The sequence below is a fragment of the Salvia hispanica genome, chromosome 2 (genome assembly GCF_023119035.1).
Source record: "Salvia hispanica cultivar TCC Black 2014 chromosome 2, UniMelb_Shisp_WGS_1.0, whole genome shotgun sequence".
Lineage (NCBI taxonomy): Eukaryota > Viridiplantae > Streptophyta > Magnoliopsida > Lamiales > Lamiaceae > Salvia > Salvia hispanica.
In genome coordinates, this window is record NC_062966.1 from 9,389,646 (window position 1) to 9,414,476 (window position 24,831).

A 24,831-nucleotide genomic window follows, 5' to 3' on the forward strand; every position below is an offset into this window, starting at 1 on the left:
CTTTTGCGGTGTACCTGACTTTCAACATCAATTAAAATAGATGATTTGAGTTTTTAGAATATATTTATATTTTATAATTTCAAATATACTACTCCCTCCATCCCCAAAATTCGTCACCATTTGACCGGGCACGGGTTTTAAGAAATGTAATAGAAAGTGGTTTGAAAAAGTTGTGGTATGTGAGTCCTACTTTAACATATAATTTTAAAATAAAATGTGAGTGAGAATGAGTTAGTGGAATGTGGGGTCCATTACCAGAAATGGTAATAGTGAAAGGTGACAAATTTTTAGGGACGGACGAAAAAGGAAATAAGTGACAAATTTACAGGGACGGAGGGAGTATTATATTTTACGGTATATAACTTAATTTACGGTATATACTGAATTTCGGTGTGCAGCGGCATACTGCGGTATTTGAAAACTCATATTGTTACCTTACCGAAAGATATCGGTAAGGTATCATACCGTACCGAAAATCACATCATGGTATGCCGAAAATTCGGTATTTTTGGTATTTTTCGATACGATAAACCGGTATTACTATTTTTCGGTATTTCAGTATTTTTCCCCAACCCTATACATGACCATCGGAATGTGTACGTGAACTTGGCTGGTGTTTTACAAAAAAAGACGTTTTATCACAACGGACGTTGATTTACAAAACTATGTATCTAAACGTGAATTCAATGTTGTATCACAAAGGTACCAACTGAAAAATCTTTTGTAACCATTAGTTTACCTTTCCATCTAATGTAGAAGAAGGATTGTTTATTCTATTATCAATTATTTTTCTATAAATTAAATCAAGAATAACAAACCATATCATAAATAAATTTCTTAGGTTCTATAATACTAGGTTTAGGGTTGAGAAAAAACGAATTCATCTCTTTTTTAACAACAAAAATGCTAGTTAATTCATATTTTTAAAATCATGGGTACTTTTTTCATTTTAAATTTAGATTTGGCTAAAATTGGGTGTTAGCATCTTAAATAATCAACTCAACATTGGGGGATGATGATAAAATAATCGTATATTCGAATGATTAGATGCTGACTATATGATCAAATAAATTCAAAAATTAATCAACCACTCGAAAGAATAGTGGATCAGCTTGAGTCATTTTTATCAATCTATAAATCTTCAATTCAAATGAATTAGAATAAAATTAAACACGTAATATTCGAAACTAAACATTCTTATTATCTCAATCAATTTCCACTCGCAACAAATAAAGCCAACCTATATGATAATACAAGTAGCACCATTACTACAAATTTCCACATCAAATTACAAGAATTGCACCATTCTCCCCCAAAGTCTCTCTTCCACCGATAAGACAAATGGAAGGACTTAAGTGAAAGGAAAATCTAATCTAACACTAGTATGTATACATATGTGCTCAATATTTTAGTACTATAATTGTAAATTTTATACTTATGAACACATACATACATCTCTATGAAAGTTCTAAAAAAACATTATAATACAAATATGTAAAAGTTAGAAGAGTTAGAACCACTCTACCATGCATTTTGGGTAGAAACCAGTCGCTGTAGCTACTTCAGACAGTGACTGCAATTCTTTCTGAACTTTCATTCTCTCATAGAAAACTGAGCACGCTAACGAAGTACATTTCACTCCACTTTCAACAACCCAATCCCCCCCTCCACAATGACGACATATCTGCAGAGAGAGAGAGAGAGAGATTTAACAGATTGCTGTAATAGGTCAAACAGAAATGGAGTGTCTTTCAACAACGAATACATAAGAATTCTGAGAAGTATCTTATACTCACAGCAGTAAGGTGTTGGATATTCTTTTCGAGTTTCGAAGTTCTTCCCGCCAAGGCTATAGCAACAGTTGTTTCATTCTTGGAACAGACATGGCAGAGATGAGCTGATCCCTGAACCACCTCTCCACAGATAGTACAATGCTGCGATGCATAGTAATAATCAATTCTCATCCTCTGTGGATTCTGCGCAACAGTCTGGCGTTTCCCAGCAGTTTCGCGCACCGGGCGGGGTGTGTCCAGGAACCACTGGTTCAGATCAGCTCCAACCAGCCCAAACACTCTCTGCAAAGCAGGCATGATTTGTTTCCTAATGTAATAGATATCATTTAGTCTGAAAGGGGAATTGATGGCTAGAAGTTCAAGCGGGTCGACCACCATGTCCATTAGACGAGCACCGGGCTCACCATGGATCACAACGTAAGGTATCCGCTCAGCATACCGAGGCTCTGCCCGAGGGTCTTTGCGCAGTGATTTGGTGGCCACAATTGCAGCCGGAGGAAGTGAATAAGCACGTTCAGCGTACGTGCCCAAGCGAACCTCCTTTGCAAAAACAAAGTCCTGAATGGAGACCCTGCCAGATAATATCTTCGTCCACTGGCGCAGCACGTAAGCTTTTACCTGAACAAGGAAAGTGGAAAAGGAAATATGCTTTCAGATCTTCACATAAAAAACAAGTTGTTGCTATACAAATGGGCCGGGGTTGCTGAAGCACCCCCTAGTACCCTCCCCCAAAACACTTCCGTACCTTATATATATCCTGGCTTTCGAAATAGATCCTCAATGACTGCTCCATGGTTTTGGATACAGCAGCACATGTATCTCTTCGAACTGTCTCAATACCCTTAGCATCAAAGATCGGCTTGCTCTGATCGGGACTCTCGTAGCTGTAACCAACATATCGCTTCTTTGTAAGGAGGAAGCAGGGGTGATAAACCTTTTCCATTTTCAATGTGACAGGACTGGGATTCATTTTGGTTATTGCAGATGCAATTTCTCGTCCAATCGCAAACGCTTCTTGAACAGACCGCCCTTTAAGGAGCACGAACATGCTGTACCCAATAAGAGCATGAGTAACTCATCAAGGAGAAAACCAAACCAATTTTTTTTGACAATTAACTCTTTTCGATTTTAAAGGACTAATAAAAGAATTATAATGAGTAAGACTACAAACCTATCTGTATCACCGTAAATAACTTTCGCTTTCCACTTGTCATTTGAGTTTACGAAAGAGATTGCAGTTTCCAAAGTTCTACGGCCACACTGCACGATACTATCCGCAAGTTCAGCACAAGGCATGCGTCCACTAAACCCAGCAGCTGTATAGCCATAGGTGACATTTGCTATAAGCTTTAAAGCAAGCTGTCGAGCATTTAATATCCTGTGTCGAACAAGCTGAGACGGATCTAACTTTTTCATTGCTTGTTTCACCATGATTCTGGTTGATAGTATCTCTTCCAACAGCCTAGGTAGTATACCTCTCCGTACCTTTGATGGAACATAGGCGACACCATTTGGTGCTACCAGTAACTCTTGCTTCGAATTGCGTAACGTATTTAATTGTGGTGAATATGCACAGACGCCAAGTCCATGTGTCATTGGAGGTGTGATCTTTCCCAGACATGTACAAAAGCAGAGGTTATATCCAATTACCATCGACGGATAAAGAGACTGAAAATCCAAAACAACGACAGGATCTGCATAAAACCTTGATTCTGGCTCCATAACAAGCGGTATACATTCCATTGCCGGTTGACTAGCCACCTGTTGGGTTCCGGGGGAAATGGCAAGATAGTTCTGTGTGTGAGCTAAACGCAAAAACATTGATTCAACACGATACTGTGAGCCTCGAGATAGTACTGAAAAGAAGTCAATACCAAATACTCTAGCAAGTTCTGATGTTCGATTTATCATGTCGAGCTGATTCAGAATCTGTAAATTCAACTTTGCTCTCTCACTTGTATGATCAATAGATCTATACCTTGCTCGTCCAGGGCCACTAGCAAACCATCTTGTTAGCACTTTCCAAGGGATGTATGGAATTTTTCGCCTCAGCACTGTCTCAGCAACAGCTTCAACTGTGTACATATTTAGCTTCACTTCATTACGCATTAGTCTCCATACATTGAGCACAATTCTACCACTAACATGAACACCACTGGCATGCGTCCGGCCCCACTCGTCCTCAATTATGGAGTTCTCTAGATGAACTACTTCACCAGTAACAGATTTGGAATCTTTTTCTTTGTCAGAAGCCCTAGAATCTGCAGAAGATATATTGATTCGAGATGGCGTCCTCGATATATTATTCAGCAAACCAATGCCAAGATGTGCTGCCCTTTCAGCCAAAAACCCAAGGGAACTGCTTTGAACATCCCAGCCCATAAGAATATCAGGGTCAAAATCATGGATTAGCTTCGTGAAATGATTAAGCAATTGTGATTCTTCCTGAAAAACACATGTCTTGGACTCCGAAACTGCATCAAGATCCTTTTCCAGATTAGCAGAATCACATCGCAGAAGAACATAAGTATCGGACATAGATGCATTGTCCTCTTGAAAAATAAGAATGATAGCATTGATGCCATCAAAGCGAGGATCCGGTCTTAACTCCCCTCTAGACTCAGCCTGCACCTCCACACTAAGTAATGTTAGCTGCTGTCCTTCACCCGCACTTGCTGGGTCTCGAAAACCAATCTGACTTAATGGAGTGAACCTCATCTTTTTATCAGGACCAGATATCTGAGAGGTATCTAGTGAGCAGCTGGTTTCTAGTTTCCTCTTAATCTCTTGATTATGCTCTGGTGGTTGAGTTCGCTCTGGCCTTTTGTCGCACATGGACATAAAAGCAGACTCAGGCATGATGGACCTGTCAGTAGCCTGAGAATCTCGTTCTTCCACCAAATCAGATATCGGAAGAAATTGCGGTGGTGAGTCCATCTTGTGCCTGGAAATGTCAGAGCAATCAGATAACAGCCATCTATCAACAGATTGCCTCGATGGAGGTGACATTGCAGGAGTCAGCATGTATAAATATGACCCATCATTCTGGTAAAGAACAGGAACACCCATTACTGCTTCATGGTTATCGACAAGCCCACTTTTTCTAGGGCTAACACATGGAAGTTGTTCGTCTTCCAGGAAATTCCTCTCAAAGAAAGGCTGCAAATCATTTGCAGATCCTCCCTGAAGAGACAAAGGAGCTTCAGTTTTGCCCTCATCTTTCCAATCTATAGTTGGAGGTTTCTTGGGAATGGTCATAGCAGTAAGTTTTACAGTTTCAGCTTCCTGGTCTATGTCTTTTGATGAGTCATAAGCTTCATCCATACCAGGACCTTTTCCAAAATATGGTAACTTTTCAAACTGCATGTCTGTTGTCTCCCTTTCCATGCCCTTCAAATTCTCAGTTGGAACATTGTGCAACTTGTGGATAGAGACTGAGGTTGGATATCTTTCGCTTGTGCAATCAGTGTTGTATGTGGTCTCACTTGCAGCTGAATTTGAAGGGACAGTACATGATTCCACAATATCAGTTAGCTGCATTGTGCGACCTAAAACTTTACCAAAAGTCTTCTTAGTTGAAACATGAGCCTGTTCAGATTCGTCAACATTCATATTACTATCAACAGTGCTGTGCAAATTCTCACCAGAACAGCTGTAGTTAGGATTAACACACTTAGTGTTCCCTTTTTTCAGTAGATTTTCTGCATCTATACCATCCTCACAAGATGATCCATGCAATTCACCTAAAACAGGGGAACAAGACGGGTTTATATGAATAGCCTCACTGCAGACCTCAACACTTGAATTTATATTACTTTCATGGGACTTTGTCCGTGAAGTAAGTGCCTTTTTGTTTTCATCACAACTCCTTGATCTTGAGGCAAGGTATACGTCTCTGCTTGCACAATCAGAACCAGAGCATAATTTTGCATCCCGGACTCCCACTGGGCTCCTATGATCAACGGGTTCAACTCGACAAGATCGTTTCCTTCTCATCAAATCCCGTGTGGAGCATTCAGCTATTACACTAGCTTTCCCAGAGTGACATATATCTTTCTTCTTATCAACTTTTACAGATGGAAGTTTATCTGATACATTTCCAGTCAAAGAAGTTCCCAAATCTTCTTTTACACTGGGAGGTGAAAAATCACTTACTTTCTGACAACAAACAGGTAAAGAACCCCATTGAGGTCTTTTATTTAGATGCTTATTTCTCAAGTTTGAGGCTATTCTAGACCATGATTGCGTTTCAACATTTGACTTTGCTTCACTATATTCTGTTTTGGGTGACTCGCCTGAGCATGGAGTTGATGGTGGATCGTCACTGGATCCATCCACTTGCGGAATAACCCTACTCCACAAATGTTTGACAGGATCATTGTACTCGGCAGACTGGAAGGGTATGGAGTCCTGGTCTTCATTATTAATCATATCAACAGAATCAAGAATATCTTGACACTCTTTTTGAGATTCACTCTCATAATCTACATTGGCTCTCTCTAACACCTTGTCAATGTCTTTTGAAGGAAGTAAGGGACTTAAAATTGTCTCACGAGTGAGTTCATCATCTGAGTTGATATCTTCTGAAGCCTGAGAAGATGCAAGCCACTTTAAAAGCCTTAAGGCATCTTCATCCTAATGAACACAATTCACAAATACAAAAAATTAATAGAAATATAACCCAAATAACATAAAACAAGTTCTGAGTCAACGAAGAATAGAGAAATATCTTCTCCATACTTATGCTTGGTTTTATAACACAGACATTTTGAGCAATGAATATTGAGAATCACCTTTGCAGTTGACGGTTCCACATTGGCAGATAGTTGCAGTTGTTTAGCTGCATCAGTCTCATTAGTTTCTGCTGCAACAAATTTCTGTAATGATGAACTTAATGATATAAGAGGTCCATCCTTTTCAACCGCCTTTAAATAATTGGATGGCAAATAACTGCTTTCTTCAAGGTTAGCAGCCGCAGGGTCGAGAAAATCTCCACAAACTGCTGAAGACTTGACTGACTCTGGAGTCAAAAGTGAGCAGTTATCTGAATCATCTAACACTTCAATAAATTTCTCAAACTCAGCCCCACCTAATAGATCCCTTAAAACATCTCGTGGTAATGGTTTCTCTGGATCAAGAAGCGTGACTTCAGTTACCCCATTCGCCGCATGTTCTTCCTAGTAAAAGAAAGAAACAATCATCATTAGCCAAATTAGTGAGCAATTCATGGAAATTATATTGATCAGAAACTAACCTCCCATATTGGTATTAGCGACTGAACCACTTTCGTGTTGGAAGGAGTTTGAGACATAGAGACATATGATATAAACTGTTGATTTACGATATCTGCAAATCAATGTGTGTGAAAAGGTATGTATTAGTTAAAGGCCACGGAAAGAATCACATCAACCTTCAGACAACTGTAGAGCAACAACCATGTGCTACAGCATCTGCTTCCAGTTCAGAGGTACTCTGGCGCCTGAACACTGGATAAACTTCACCTGCTGAAGAACTGAGTTGATTTGAAAATTTCCATATCCACCCATCAGGAATAGTAGAAGAAATCCATACCGGAGTAGCCAAAGATAAATCACCACCTGAATCTGCCTATATAAGAAATCATAGTATAGCCTGATTCAAATCCAAATTCATAATCCACTCACTAGACTGAGCAAAAGGAACACCACAGAAACCTGAAAATCCATGCAAGTGGTGTCATCTCTTGACGTTCTCAGTTTACTACTGTATTTGAGTTTCTGGTGTGAGTAAACATCTGGAACAGGATGGCGAAACTTCATCTTAGAAACGTGTAAATGGCCCATTCCATATAAATTATAGTCAATCTGAAAATTATGAAATGTAGATATAAGTGTTAAAGAGGAGACAATTGGAGCAGAACCCAATAATCAACTACACATGTTTTTCTAAATTTTGCTTCCACTTATGACCAAGCTTTAAATAGATCCTTGCAAATCTCAAGAGGTTAGTTATTTTCAACTTAACTGTCAGAAAATAAAACTAGGCAAACTTATCCAAGGCAAGTAAAGAAAATGTCATTGTATGGAACATCACAAAAAAAAAAAAAAGTGGAAATCACTGAAATATTTAACATTGATTGGCAAGAGATATATATAGAGAACATTAGGGAAACTAGCACACAGGTGCTATGATAGAAATAACAGTAACCATAAGATAATCACCATGTGAGTCCTGTGAAGAATTCAAAGTTCAAACCATGAGATGATTAAGCAATTGCAATTCAGTAAGAACCATGAGTATGAGCCACGAGATGGGGAACTTAATTACTCAAAATTGATTTGTGTTCGGAGATAAGCTTACCAAGAACTGCAGAAGAAAAGGTATATGTGATTCATATGGCTGTAAGTTTTTATCTAGTACAGCACCCACCTACAGATAATAGAAAAGGTTAGATGTCCCCCAGGATTGCAAAATTGTAGGGGGGGGGGAGGGGGAAGAAGGGAGACAACAAAATATTCAGGGATAAGTGGTCACACATGCAGCAACTTCCAACTGGCAATTATTTTCACTCTATAAATCAATCTAAAAGTAATGTATTGAATAATGCTTTTGACTTAATAATATAGAAAAAGCAAGATAGTCAAATATATATATCTACGTACACACACACACACAGTACACCCACCAGCACAAGCATGCAGAGCTAGGCAGAAGTTAAAAAAATAAAAGAATAAAAGGGGCCAAAAATAATTACAAAAAAAAAAACTATGTATTTTCCAACTATCATACCAAACTTGGGACCAGCTAACCTTCATCGGCTATAGTTTATAACAGAAATCCAAATAGCTTACAGAAACAATACATGAAGCAGAAAAGTTATTGAATCAATACAGATGCTGAAAAGTAAAGAAGCATAAAATGGTTGGTACCAGAAGAAGATTTGCAGCACGAGAAACATCCTGTGGATGGTAGCTGATCTTTATGTCAAGGTCTTATACATTAAATGCTTGAATTAGGAGCCAACTATAAAGAGAAAAGGATGGTAATTCCCTTCTCGTGTTAACCTAAGGCACAACTTATGAAATATGATATGCACTAGCAGCATCAGGATACAAATATATCTTCACAAAGAGCTCCTCTGAAGAATGATAACCATAGAACTTCTTTGCACGAACAAGATTGCAGCCATGTACATGTTGACGTTTTGAGCCAGTATTTCCTTTAAGCTGTTAAATTTTAAAAATGGATTCTTATTTTATACTACTAGTGAAGGTGAACTATGCTTTAGAATGTAAAAAAGTGGGTGTTCAGATTCAACTAAACCTTCAGGGCCTTCTCAAGGGAAAGAGATACAGAATGCATGCTTGAATCAGCTGCTCAATCACAAGAAAGGAAAGAAAGAAAGGCATAATGATTAGAATCCCAGGTGAAAACTATATTTAATCCAAAACATTTAGAGAAATAGTAAAAGATGAATACTAGTACATGATACCTAGGCAATAAAGCATAGTCCATAAGTCATTAGTCAGTTCAAATAAAATATCATTAGTCCCACAGTTATTGTTTTCACCGAGATAGATATTACTGCATAATTTGAAAATTTGGGAGAAAAAAAATTGCTCAAGTCATACCTTCATCATTTGTTATAGGCCCCAGATCAGAAATAGGAACATACAGATAAGGTAAAACCTGCAAAACACAAAGGGAGCCTAAGCAATAGCTCATGAATGCAAACTATTGACAAGAATTCCAAGTATCCAATTAGCATACTTAATAATGGAATCAGAAACTAATCATACAGAAGAACAAGAATTTCAAGTATCCAATTGGCATACTTGATGAATGTGCAAACAAGTCTTCTGACCAGCCGGAGTTGAACCGTATATCCTTATCACTGGAACCTCGTTCACCTTCCCACCTAAACATGGCGGCTTCACAAACCTCAACAACCATACATATCAAAAAGGAAAACCGAAGCAACAAAAAAGAAGGAAACCGCATGGACAGGAATCAGAGGATAAAAGCCACAAGAAGACTGGCAACAAAAAATAAAATAAAAGTTAAACTAGTCCCTCAATTTACCAAAAAATAAGAGAAATTTACCGTGGAAATTGCTATAAGAAATGTCGAAGTCGGGAATCGGAGGCGACATGTAATAGTCGATTGAAACTATTCTGACGCTGAACAATTGGGGCTGCGAACTCCCCATTTCTGGCTTCCTTAGTCTACAACGAACCCTATTCACTTAACTCCCGCCACTTGACATTGAAAAAGAAGAGAGAGATTTGGCGCCGAACAACGGTGGCGGTGGGTTTTATATTTGAGTGGAACCGTGATTTGTAAGCTTTGACTTGTTCCACGTGTTTATTCCAAATATTTGGTTATTTTATATATTCTTTAATACCACTCCCTCCGTCCTAACTAAGCTGATACAAAATTTTTGGACACAGAGGAGAAATAAAGTAGTAAAAATAAAGAAAGAGTAAAGTAATGAATAAGAGTGATTAAATGTTTTGTTTTTTTTGTTAAAAAAGGAGATGACTCAAATTAGTTGAGATATCCCAAAGAAGAATACGACTCAACTTAGTTGAGACGGAGGAAGTACTGCTCCCTATCTATCTATACATATATAAAAGGTGAAGTTTTGGCCGTCTTTTGAAGTATTTGTTAGTTTTGTCCTTTTTTGGAATATTTATAAATTATGGACTAATTTGAATATTTATGGAATAATTAATTACAATAAAACTGATTTCCTTTCTTTTCTACAAAATTAATTCTAAAGCACAAACATCATTTACCACATTAATCTTGATTTCTTTTTTTTACTTCTAAAAATATTCCACATGTCTATTTATTATTAGTGTAGTAGGAGATATATTAGTAGATGTTTTAGGTGACCTCCCCCAAACTTCAGAGGTATGTAAAAAGTTTTAGAAGAGTCTCATAATTTTTTTATTACTATAAATATATTACATTTAATCATTTTGTTGTTAATGATGCTTTTGCTTTTTGATACTAGTATATTTTAATATTCTATATATTTATAGATTTTTTCGACACGTATTTATAGTTGATCTTTTTGTAGTAGAAATTGAAGTGTTACTATAATTGACGGTTTATTTTGAGTGCAATTTTTAGATTCGAAACTTATTTAATCGTAGTTTATATTGGTATAATAAATTGTTATCGAATACATTTGGGATTTAGAATTTTAATGATATTGTTTCTAATTTCATAAATGTGAAATTTACAATTTCAATTGAGTGCGAAAAATAAAAACAGTTCGGTTGTGAGGAGTGAGTCACCCCTACAAGAAAAAATTAACAATAAACCATAAACCCTAACCTACAATAACAATTCCCCCAATTATGAAAATTGACCATAAACCCTACCATCCAAGAACAATTCCCCCAATTATGAAAATTAACCGTAAACCCAACTCGGCAAGAACACTGAACAATTACCCTTTATTATAAAAAGCACACTCAACTCACGCAACTCCCCAACCGTACCCTATCAATTGGCAATAAAAAAACATGCACAATTTAAACACAATTAATTCCAATCCTTGGCTCACCACCCTACCCTATCAATTGGCAATAAAAAAACATGCACAATTCAAACACAATTAATTCCAATCCTTGGCTCACCACTGCAAAAACAAGTTCAAAATCATGCCTAATAGGACATCTAAATTCGTCAGGAATAGAGTTGAAAACTTACCATGCCCGGAGACTATTTAAGGATCACTCATGATCCAGTTGGAAATAGTTCGTCTGGTACCAAGAGAGTTGCCTATCCTCTAATTTGTGAAATTGTGATAGTGAGTGAAGATTTTGGTTTAAGTTCGCAATATGTTGAAACGGTTATATGGAAGCGTTGGATTAATTTCACTAAATTTATTTTGTAGACATGACATAAAAAATTAATTTGCTTTCATTTTTTATGTATGCCTCTCTCTTATCAGTACAATCGAGGGTTTAATTAGGTTTATTTTAAGTAACATATCACAAAGTGCCGCAAAGGAAAACTAACATAAACCTTTTCTATTGTAATGAATTACTATTCACAACCGTGAACTTTTTCCAAAATAGTGAAGGAACTGGCAGCGGAAGCGCGTTCGAATGGCATAATATAATAATTAATCGAACAAATAAATCACATAATAATCAAATCTATTTAGCAGATTATTTAGACAAAATCTACTCGCGTATTTCTCACATGTATCATGCTCATAACTTGAATTGATCATGCTCTAAGTATATAGAAACCTAAAACATGCTTTTCTACGGAGCAGAAATAATACCTAATTAATTCTCCAAAGAATTGATGATGGCTAGCGACTTCTCCACGTGATGCTTTGAATACTAGACTACGAGATCTTCTCTTTGGTTCCCGAACTGTACTCCAATATCAGTGTGGGCTGATCTCATCGGAATACTAGGACTTAAATAAAGAAGACAGAAGAAATCCCAACTCCTAAGAGGAGAAAATTTCGATCCCTACATAGAGAGGGGGACGGAAATTTTGAGTAAAAATAACAAAAAAAATATTTTTGTCTCATTTATTCTCCTATTTATATTAAGTTCCTACCCAGACGGAGATCTATGGAAGGTTTTGGATATGGGCTCATCCAATTTACTTTTTACTAATTAAATTGAACCCACAATTTAATATAAGCTTTAATTGGAATATTACGAGCAACCACTACAGAAGTAATATTGAACCCTTATCATCCAAATCCGAAATTATAAGTAATCTAGGTTTCCGTTTTAACTTTCATTTCCCGCGCTTAAGATAAAAATGTCCATTAATTAATTAATGTCTGTTATGAACTTAATTAATTAATTTCTTATTAATTCCAAGAGTGGACTTAGCACGAAGCGCTTATTTATTATTCATAGAGTGATCAAACTCCAACTAGTTAGGTTCCGAATAATAAAACCTTGTTTCGCGCTCCTCTTGAGGACATTATCAAACGAGACTCACATCGCGCACGATTCAATATAATAGCAATCCTAGCACCGCTAGATATTAATCACCACTACCCAATATATCGGGATTATTGGGTTACGAAAAACCCGCACCATTTGATAAGTCAAAGTAATGCATAATAAATTCCGTATGCTCAATGCTAATCTACATTGATTAAGAAACAAATATATATCAAGACATCGCCTTTCAGTAGATAGCACAAAGACAAGTCTTGTTGTTAGACCCGTTCAGTGTTTTACCACACCAATGCCATCTTATTTCAGTAAGGCTTAGAAATATGCGGACTGACATTGCAACCTTTCACGATGGATAGTCTAATTCCATCTAGGTCGTGAAATTTTTCTTTTCCTTTGTTTAGGACTGACCGTGTTATCTTAAAGTGGACGTCGTCCACAATCAGTCTACTAAAACAAAGACTTAGACTTCGTTAAGTTAACTTATACATTTAAGCATGCAATTAACATCCATTAAATGTAAAACATAACAACATTATGACAAAAAGTAATCTGTTTTATTCCTTAGAAAATAAAATAAGAGTTTTACAGTATTCATCACTTATAATATACAAACTCTAACAAATAGTACTCCATAAGGCTTTGAAGGCAAACATCAATTAAAATCAATGCAATAAAGCAAAAGGCTTGATTTTGAAACCAAGTGAGAATTCGCATGTGTAATCATTTCAACACAATATATTTCAATGACATGGTAAAAGGAAAACTAATTTATTAAAAACCAGTTGAGATCATTTGCCCTATCTACAAACAAGATATGGTTTTCCGTGTGAATATCATAGTCTAGCAATATTTCATCGGTCATCAAAGTGAGATATGTATGCGTTTTTTGAGATGGCCAAACCTGACGACAAATCAATTGCCATTGGTGTGTGTTATATGACAATATGGCAGGGTTATAAAGGCAAGTTTTGTTATTTTTTGTTTGAAGTTCTTATATAGCTAGAGGCAATTCGACATGATGGAGAAGATGACATCGACATAGGGCTTTGAAAGTGCTAGAGATGTTGAATGAAAAAGGAGGCTATTGGCGATAGAGACAAACAAATAAAAAAGGTTGGGATAGATTAGAACTAAGATGAAGACATATGGGAATAGAAGAGAAGATCGATAAAGATTAATTCTTAATTAGTAGTAATAAACTTTTTTATTGATTCCAATCAGTTGGTTTTTGCCGAATTTACTAAGCAATATATTTTTACAAATTTGTTGATTTCACAATTTGATTTTATATATATATATATATATATAATTAATTTTTAGTATATATTTTATGCTTTTAGATATCGTATGATGATATGTTTATCATTTCGAGAATTATTTCACGGTGTAAAATAAGTATAAGGAAAATCGAAATGGATCGTGCAACTCACGGGTGTGATACTAGTTGAAAAATAAAACGTGTCTTAACTTATCTCATTAAAACTAAAACGTTTATTTTTTCTTTCTCTTAGTTTATTATCTTTTCATTAACTAATAAACTTTGAAGTTTCAACATTTTCTGATTTTTTTCCAGAACTTTTATTTTCCCATGACAAATAATTTCAATCAAATCAAAGCTAATATGGATTACACTTGGCACATTACCACCTACGTGGCAAAATGTGTCAAATCAATATAACATGTTATGAACTTGCAAATATACGAACTTTCGCCATTTTTTTTATTTTTTCCCAAAACTTTACTTTTTTTCTAATTTAAAAATACATAAATTATGATTATTTTTAATTTTATCCAATAAACAATTTTAGTAAAATTATTTTGTGAATTTCTCTAGTTTTATCCTTTTCTTTAAGTTGTAATTTTTAGTTGTTTTATACAATAAATATTTCTAATTAACAAATTTTAAAAGATATTGAGATAATGGTATTTTTGTTTTTCAAATTGCAATTGGTTAGAGGTGATTGTTTTCATTTTTATATTTCAATACTTTATTTTGCGATTTAACGTTACTATGTACAAATTAACATAAATTTTATTTTGATTATATAATTTTAAATATGAAAACAATTTAAAATAATTTAATAAATTATTATTTAAAAATGTTCACTCTTCATATATATTAATAAATACAAATTAATACTCATGTCTAAATTTAAAAAAAAAGTGTATTGGACATTAAAGGATTTAGAGAATATATTATGTTAGGGGGAAATGAAAAAATTCTAAAAAGTTATGGGAAAAATTCTACAAAATCTTGAAAGTTCAGGTATTTGAAGAAAAATTACCATTTTTAATCCAAACAACGTTGTTTTTGCCATGTTTGTACCTCCGGCTAACACGTCAGCTTCAATTTAAAGAAAAATTAATTTTGGGAGAAAATAAGAAAAACTTAAAGTTCATGTATAGAAGACATCCCATGTGATCACGAAAATAAAAAAATGAATAAATGACAAGTCATTCTTTATCACAAGTGGTGGTGGAATCCAATGACACCACATGTGATCATGAAAATCAAAGAATGACTAGATGACAAGTCATTCTTTATCACAAGTGGTGTGGAATCCAATAACATCGCATGTGATTGCGAAAATCAAAGAATAACTAGATGACAAGTCATTCTTTGTCACAAGTGGTTGTGGAATCCAATAGCATCCCACGTGATTGCGAAAATCAGAGAATGACTAGATGACAAGTCATTCTTTATCACAAGTGGTGGTGAAATCTAATGACATCCCATGTGATCACGAAAATCAAAGAATGTCTAGATGAAAACTTTTTTTTTATCACAAATGGTGGTGGAATCCTATGTTATTCCATGTACTCACAATGACAGTGGTGGAATCATATGCTCAACTAATAGCTTCTATATATTTACCTATATGCTTGATGAAAAAGTACACACAAATCCTCTCAAAATTATTAAACCAACTCTCCCTGATAATGGCATCAAATTCTAATTTTGATGCTTCCAGTCTTCTTGAAGACAATGAATGGGAGGAAAAAATTGAACAAAATCAGCAACTCGATCAACTGATCGAGGTTATAGCTAAGGCTAAAAGAAAAGACAAAGAAGTTGCAACACCATCATATACAATTCCTAAGGATTTCACTGCAGCACTACGTGAAATGAGGGTCACGCGTGAAAGAGAATGGGATATTCAGGCAATGACGGACCCAGAAAATATAGCTCGTGGGGTCGGACCGAAAATTTAATAGTATATCATATTTAAATAATAATTATATAATATATATTAAATAATAATTTTTATCATTTTTGTTGTTCTTATTATGTTTTTGTTAACAAAATTTATAAAACTTGAAATAAATCAATTAACTATAAACATTTTTTTAATATTTAACATATTTATATGATCTACCAAAGCTAAATTAGTTACACAAAATAAACAAACATATAGTATTAAATATACTATTAATTACTAGTTTATATCTTAAAACTAAAATATAATGAAATAAAAGTCATAAATAAAAAAAAAATTCCTAGATTTGCTAAATCGCGGCCCCCTATCTTCTTCCAATTATTATGCAACTTATAACTAGTTTACAGCTTTTTTCAAACTTAAAATTCATCAATGGAGCTTCCTCTTCACTAAAATTTTATAGTATCCTTAAATTCATTCTTCTTCTCTAAATTTCCTTATTATAATCCAAAACAAATGATTTCTCTACTCTCTTCTTATGTATTCTCTTGTTCCCGTAGAGACGGAGTTGTCGTATGTGGGGTCGGAAGGCGGAGCTGCCGTGGGTCGGAGGGCGGATTATAGAGCTTCCCAAGCAGTTGTCACGGACCGACGGTGGGGTCGGCTGACCCCGCCCGACCCCACCTGGGTCCGTCGTTGTATTCAGGAACGTAAGATCAAGGCAGCTATCCTTACTCCGTTGATGGTCAGGAAGGACTTATCTCCTGAAGAGGAAGCTTTGAAACGCGATCTAATGGCAGAATTGTTTGAGAAGTAATCGTAGTTTATCTGTTTTCAATGTATGTTTCTTAATATGTAACTTTCAACTTATATTGATCGGCATGTAATCTTCTGTTTCAGTTGCTTAGTACGTGATCTTTAAATGTATTTTTTTTAATTGGAGAAAGATGCGTAATATAAATTGATAAGGAATCAGTGGATTAATATTCCTGAAAGAATTGGACATACCTGACTTAATATTTAGGCATATAGATATCTGTTTATAAAACAGAGAGAGTTGAGCATGCCACTAATTATACATGGTCCAAATGATAAAATTATGATTGACACTGGTTGTATTATTATTTTTCTCTTTGCCAACCACATCCTGATATATGGGGGGAAAGAAAACTACTCTCCAACCACTGCAAATCTGCACTGCACTCCTTAAAAATGACTATTTTTTCATTTTTATCTTTAAAACTGAATACTTACATAGTAACAATGGATTTAATTTACATTAAATCGTAGTATATCTATTGTATGAAAATATCATTTGTAATTTACTCTTGCTATTATTATTGACACCTCTCTTTTTATACACAAGGGATCCGTGACTTGGTACCTCTAGTTATTTTTCTTTGGTGATGCAAATCATATGTGTGCCATAATTCCGTTTTCATACTTTTTTTCATTCCATTATACTCCTCAAAATATAGATGTTCATTAATGATAAAAGATTATAACAATCGTAACCAACCCACTATCCCATGCAATAACTACTCATATCAATCCTTTATATGATTGGTGGCAATAATTTTTTTAAAATGTTGTTCCCAAACTGTGGATGAATTGGCAGGCAATCAATATAGCTAGAGACAATATTTATGATATTATTTGTATTTTATCACATTAATTATGTGATTAATCATTAAATATAGTATTAATATGTATGGTATGTGCCACGCACAGAAGACCGTTCTTTGAAAAATTAACAATGTCATAGTCTAACTTTTGTGTTACTGGTCTGATTTTAATTAGGGAGTATATTTTTATACTAAGGCCAACATTTTTTCATAACATACGAGGAATTTTAGGAGAAAATATTCGGTGGTCCTTCCACACCAAAGTGTCATTTTGAGGTGGTGCATTCAACCATTTATATTTTGACAAATGGAAAAATAAATGACTAGACATGCCAACTAATGAAGGTAGTTTTTGAAGATATTTATTAACCACATTTATAGAATATTGCATAATCTTAAATTCTTAATTCTTAAAATATGAAAATTAACAATATTTTTTCTTCTTATATATAAATATATTTACACACTTATATAGTTATAATTTAATTTAATTTAATTTTTATTTTTATATATAGTTGAAAATTATCAATATTTAATTTTTAATATTGAAATTGTCAATATTTTTTTGCCTCCTACGTATGCACTACATACTTATATATATAATAATAATATTTTATATGTATTCATCATCTTTTGACAAATAAAAAAGTATAATCACGAAGTACAACACATTGTTAGTATTTTCTAAATTTTATGATTATAATTTTCTTTTATCTTATATGTTTATACATAAAAATATATATGTAAGTGGAAATGCACACAAACAAAAAATACGATTATAATTTAATTTTTCTATTTTCTAATTGCATTTAAAGAGTTATATGTACTTAGTAACTTGATATGAATGTAAAAACTAACTTATAACTATTTAAGTACGTAAATATATTTATATATAGGAGGAAAAGATATTACTAGCAATTTTTATATTTCAAAATTGAGTAAAGGCCAAAATTGGTACTGAACATATGGTCATTTTACGTTTTTGGTCATAAACATTATCTTTTGGATTTTTTGGTCCTGCACATATGGAAATTTGATCATTTTGGTCCTCCGTCAACATTTTCGTTAGAAACTAACGGTCAACAGGTTTAAACTCGATTTTGACCAAAATTAGCATTTTAATTCTGATTTTCTCCTTAATTAATTCACTAACTATTATTATAAATATTCTTTTAAAATTAGAAAATTTGAATTAAATATTATCTCCTTCCCCCATTTCTCGCCGACGACTTCTCTGGTCGGCGCCAGAGTCGGCGGCGTCCTGCATCTCTCATCTCACTCCAGAATCGACGCTCACTTCTCTCCAATTCGAGAATATCTAGTCTCACATAGGCACCAACGCCCCTACTGTCCCCATCGATTTCTCGCCGCTCATTTCTTCAATCGGGTCGCTGAAACTCCTCCGGCGCCCTCTTCTCTCGGCTCACTTCCTATTCCTCTCATTTCTCACTTACCGACTGTCCGTCGGCCGTGCGGTGCTCTCTCCGTCGAGCTCTCTCTCTCTCTCTCTCTCTCTCTCTGCGAGCTCTCCCTCACCGTAGAAGTCACGGAGGAGTTCTCGGCTCTCCGTCGCGCCGCCGCTGTTAATTCGCGCGGGTGCCGTCGCTGCCCTCGTGGCTTAGCCGTTGCTGTTGCGAACTCCGCAGTGGTGGAAAGTGACAGAGCCGCCCTCCGTCTAACGCCGAATGTCGTCGGACAGCCCTTCGACTAAGCTAAATCTGTTATTCTTATTTGGTTTAGGCATTAACCAATGATTGTAAATCTCGGCTTGTTTTTGTGATTCACTGGTGCCTATGTGAGACTAGATATTCTCGAATGGGAGAGAAGTGAGCGTCGATTCTGGAGTGAGGTGAGAGATGCCGGACGCCGGCGACTCTGGGTGCCGGCTGGAGAAGTCGCCGGCGAGAAGGAGAAGGAGATAATATTTAATTCAAATTTTCTAATTCTAAAAGAATATTTATAATAATTGTTAGTGAATTAATTAAGGAGAAAATCAGAATTAAAATGTTAATTTTGGTCAAAATCAGGTTTAAACCCGTTGACCGTTAGTTTCTAACGAAAATATTGACGGGGGACCAAAATGATCAATTTTCCATATGTGCAGGACTAAAAAATCCAAAAGATAATGTTTATGACCAAAAACGTAAAATGATCATATGTTCAGGACCAATTTTGGCCTTTACTCTTCAAAATTATAATATATTACGTAAAAGTGGTTTAATAAATTTTGTAAGATTTAAATGCATTAAATAGGTTATATGTTTACTCAGTAACTTAATATAAAAATAAAAATTAAATTATAACTATATAAGTGTGTCAATATATTTATATATAAGAAGAAAAAATATTGACAATTTTCATATTTTAAGAATTAAGAATTTAAGATTATGCAATTATCTATAAAAGTGGTTTAATAAATATCTTCTAAAAATACCTTCATTAGTTGGCATGTCTAGTTATTTATTTTTCCATTTGTCAAAATTTAAATGGTTGAGTACACCACCTCATAATGACACTTTGGTGTGGAAGGACCACTGATATTCTCAGTTGAGGCCAGTATCAACAATGGCCCATATCTAAAGACTAAGCCCAATAACCATTAACCCACATATGGTGCCCTATGTAACACCCCTTACCCGGTTATCAATTACTCACTCCGTCCCAAAATAAAAGCCATACTATTTAGTTATGGCACAAGTTTTAAGAAATATAAAGAAAAGTGAATTGAATAAGTTAGTAGAATATGGTCTCACTTATGACTTATATATATTACCATGGAGTAACAAAATGTGAGTGGAATAAATTGGTGGAATGTGAGATCTACTTACCATTTATGATAAAAGTAAAATAGGACTCTTATTGTGGGACGGAAGGAGTAGCAGAATAGAAGGCGTCACAATTCCGATATTAGAAAATCTTAAGACCTATTTTCATGAACAAACTGAAATGAATAATTACTACTACATTCTAAAAGTGTAATTTACACTCACTCCATCACATAAAAATATGTATATTTTTCAATTTTGTTCGTTCTATAGAAATATGAACATTTTCATATATTGAAAGTTGTCACCAACATTATCCATGTATATCCATTTATTTACAACTTATATCATTATGTCTGCCATTACAATTCATTAAACACTAACAATAATGTGTGTGTCACTATCAATTAACAATATATATATATATATATAGGGGTGCGTTAAAATGACAACACTCTTAAAATGACAACTGTGACACCATTTAGACTGCAATATTATATATGCTAGGCTACCCACAATAGTATAAACGCTAAGGCTGCCAATCTATAGATTGCGGAAAAGCGTATGTCTATTGCGGTGGGAAAAAATTGACGATTTAGTGTATTGGATAAGTGCAGTCCGTGAAAAATTACCCTTGAGCAATTTTTATGATTGCCACATGGCAACTTATTATTCGTCCACGTGTACAAATGATTGGCTAGGAATGGTGGTATGGTGTTACTTTAAGAGGTGTTGTCATTTTAACACAATCACTATATATATATCTATATATATATAGGGAGATGATCAAAATAAGTATGTGTTAAAATCCAAAAATGCAGCCCAAATCTTGGCCCTAGGATTAAATGATCTAATGGTCAATAATTAACCAAAAATACGGAAGGTCATAATTAAGCAGTTTTAGGTCATATTATAAGATTTGGGTTTATGTCATGTTAAGATCATTTTAGGTCATGCTTTGTTAGCATGACTTAAAAATAAACTAACTATGACCTAAAAATGCCCTACGTATGACCGCGTTCTGCGTTTCTGTATTTAAATGCGGTCTTCATAGATCAAAACCCTATATGTATATATATATATATATATATATATATATATATATATAGGGATGTATTAAGATGACAACCCTCTTTATTGTAACACCATACCACCATTTTAGGCCATTGGATCTGAAAATTGTGTGCTTGTCATGCTGCCACATGTAAAAACACGGAGGGTAAAATAGGAAATTTCTAATTTTACGTTAGTCTAGATTGCAGTGTTGTTCATTCAATATTGCAGTCTTACCACAACAATATTGCCGGTTTACCACGGACTGCAATATCTAATACTAATAGGCTGCCCAATATCTAATGCGTACCTGTCGCAAACCCCGTGTTTTTCCACGAAACTTAATCCTAGGCGTCCATAAACGAGATCTAACGGACTATATTGGTAGTATAGTGTTATCCTATCTATGGTGGCACCCTAGTGCACCCCTACCTATATATATATAATATATATATAATACAAAACCAAGCATATGTCATCGTAAGCTTATTTTTACGTCATTATAATAAGGATGACATAAACGGATCTTAACATGACATCAACCCCAAAGTTTATAATATGACCTAAAACTGCTTTATAATGACCCTCCGTGTTTTTCTTTAATTATTGACCATTAGATTGTCAAATCTCATGGTCATGATTTGGTCTGGATTTTGTATTGGGATCAATTTTTGTATTGATCATTTTCCTATATATATATATATATGTATATATATATATGTTTGTGTTAAAATAGACAAGCCCCTCTTAAAATGACACCGTGACACCGCTTATCACGAGCAATATTATAAAAGCTATACAGCAATATTACAAACACTACACTGACAATCTATATAGATTGATGTTAGTGTATATATATATATATATATAGGGGTGTGTTAGGGTCACTTACAGACATCTTAGGTGTAAAACACAGCACTAATCACAGCCCTTGGATCATTAGATTGGATGGTTGTGATTAGTTACATTATCATACTAAAAATCTACATTATTAGCCGAAGTACATTATTAGACTAGAAATGTACATTGTAAGACTAAAACTGTACATTATTAAACTAAAATGCTACATTGTATTATCCGAGCTACATTATTAGTCTAAAATTCTACATCATTAGATGACACGTGGCATTAATCTAACCGTTAGATCATAAGATCCAATGGACTGCAAGTGTTTTGAGTTTTACTTATACTTAAGCGTTCGACTGAATACATCCCTTTATATATATATATATATAGGTTTGTGTTAAAATGACAACCCTCTTAAATGACAGTGACACCGCTTATACAGCAATATTATAAACGCTACACAACAATATTACAAACACTACACAGCAATCTATAGATTGTGTATAGGTGTCGATATTGTTGTTCAAGAAAAATTGTTGTATAAAGACCATCACATTGCTATCCGTCTTTTTCAGATTTTTTTGCCACGTGGCAGCTTATTATTCGTCCACGTGTACAAATGATTGGCTAGAAATGGTGGTATGGTGTTATTTTAAGGGTGTTCACCCTAACATCCCTATATATATATATATATATATATATATAGATACTAGGTGCCCTTATTTAGAGTCACAACGCATATCCAATACGCTTATTGGCACAAAACATGCATATATTTTAAACACAAAAATGAATCTTATGTACATTGATTTTCAATATACATTTTTGTATGTAAATATGCATTTTATAAGTTTAGTTTTGCATTTTCACATAAATTGCATTTTTTTATTGTTAAGTTTTGCATTTATGTGAAAATGCAATCCTCTATATATAAAATGCAATTTAAAATTCAATATCTAAAATGCAAAACTTAACAATAAAAAATGCAATCTGCATATAACAAAAATGCATTGAAATTCATTTATAGCTTCTACAAATGCGTATTGCATTTTTCGTATACAATATTGCATTTTTCGTGCCATGTAGGCGACGTGGTTTATGTAACGTTGTAACTTTAAAATTAGTTGTTATACTAGTACACCCCTATATATATATATATATATGTGGTTGTGCTAAAATGACAACGCTTTTATTGTAACACCATACCACCATTTTAGGCCATTGGATCTGAAAATCGTGTGCTTGTCATGCCGCCACATGTAAAACACGGAGGGGTAAAATAGGAAATTTCTAATTTTACGTTACGCAGGTTAGAGCTTGTCCATTGAATATTGCGTCTTACCACAACAATATTGCTTTACCACGATCGCAATATCTAATCATGATAGACTCGAAACCGTGTTTTTTCAGAAACTTAATCCTAGGCGTCCATAGATGAGATCTAACGGACTATATTGGTGGTATGATGTTATTTTAACTATGGCGGCACCCTAGTGCACCCCTATATATATATATATATATATATATATATATATATATATATATAGGGATGTACTAAGATGACAACCCTCTTTATTGTAACACCATACCACCATTTTAAAGCCATGGATCTGAAAATCGTGTGCTTGTCATTACCGCTGTAAAAACAGGAGGATAAAATAGAAAATTTCTAATTTTACGTTACTAGATTGCAGAAGGTGTCATTGAATATTGCGTTTACCAACAATATTGGTTACCACGATTCTAATATCTAATACAATAGAACGCAATATCTAATACAGAATCGCAAACCCGTGTTTTTCACTGAAATTTAATCTCGTCGTCCATAGATGAGATCTAACGGACTATATTGGGTATGGTGTATCCTATCTATGGTGGCACCCTAGTGCACCCTATAGATATATATATATATATATATATATATATATATATATATATATATATTAGGGAGATGATCAAAATAAGAATGCTTTTAAATCCTGAAATGCAGCCCAAATTTTGGGCCCCCGGGGATTAGATGATCTAATGGTCAAAAATTTAAACCCCAAAATTTTGGAAGGTCATAATTAAGTAGTTTTAGGTCATATTATAAGATTTGAGTTTATGTCATGTTATGTTTATTTGGGGTCATGCTTACAAAGAGACCTCATAATAAACTAACTATGACCTAAAAATCCCCTTTACGATGACCCGTGTTTCCGCTTCGTATTTAAAACAAAGTCTTCATAGATCAAAACCCTTTTTTTTGGGCCATTATCCACAAATCCACTCTTAAAGACCGAACCCCCGAACCATACCAAAAAAGGGTTTTTAAATCTAATTTTTTATGGATGAGATACACAAATTTATAAATTATTTTCGCCCTCATCACGAGCCTATTTTAATTCATCCGAAGGTAAATAAGTCATACTAACATCTTACAAGATTTAACTTCATTCCAGAAAATTACTTTTCCCCGAAGGTTTTTACTATCAAAAGGGAATTATTACTTCATTTCAAATAAATGGGGTTTTCTTTGGGCCGCGGCCCATTCTTCTCTTTTTACAATACCCCATCACCACCTCCATGGCGATGATAGGTTTTAATAAACACATGGAATAATATAATAAATTATTGGAATGAAGTATGTGTGAACATTTGAAATCTACTAGAATGAAGAA

The 24,831-nt window shown here is 34.4% G+C and overlaps 1 protein-coding gene across 12 annotated transcripts; it reads right to left on the reverse strand.

The window, feature by feature from the left end:
• Window positions 1–1,178: 1,178 nt before the first annotated feature.
• LOC125205897 (DNA polymerase zeta catalytic subunit) lies at window positions 1,179–10,042 on the reverse strand. Of its 12 annotated transcripts, none has more exons than XM_048105078.1 (16): window positions 9,876–10,042; window positions 9,608–9,690; window positions 9,404–9,461; window positions 9,096–9,145; window positions 8,886–8,998; window positions 8,702–8,744; window positions 8,133–8,201; window positions 7,487–7,636; window positions 7,229–7,400; window positions 7,048–7,139; window positions 6,587–6,970; window positions 2,965–6,428; window positions 2,539–2,842; window positions 2,169–2,411; window positions 1,797–2,075; window positions 1,179–1,684 (listed from the first exon to the last, which is right to left on the reverse strand). In XM_048105078.1, exons 1-16 carry the CDS (start codon window positions 9,979–9,981, stop codon window positions 1,511–1,513), a joined length of 5,784 nt encoding a protein of 1,927 aa, XP_047961035.1. In that variant the 5' UTR covers window positions 9,982–10,042; the 3' UTR covers window positions 1,179–1,510. The 12 variants fall into 12 exon arrangements, with proteins under 12 accessions (XP_047961035.1, XP_047961036.1, XP_047961034.1 ...); XM_048105079.1 differs by having other exon boundaries at window positions 1,231–1,684; window positions 1,797–2,411; window positions 7,229–7,294; window positions 7,391–7,400; XM_048105077.1 differs by having other exon boundaries at window positions 1,231–1,684; window positions 1,797–2,411; window positions 6,587–6,813; window positions 6,883–6,970.
• Between the last annotated feature and the right edge of the window lie 14,789 nt (window positions 10,043–24,831).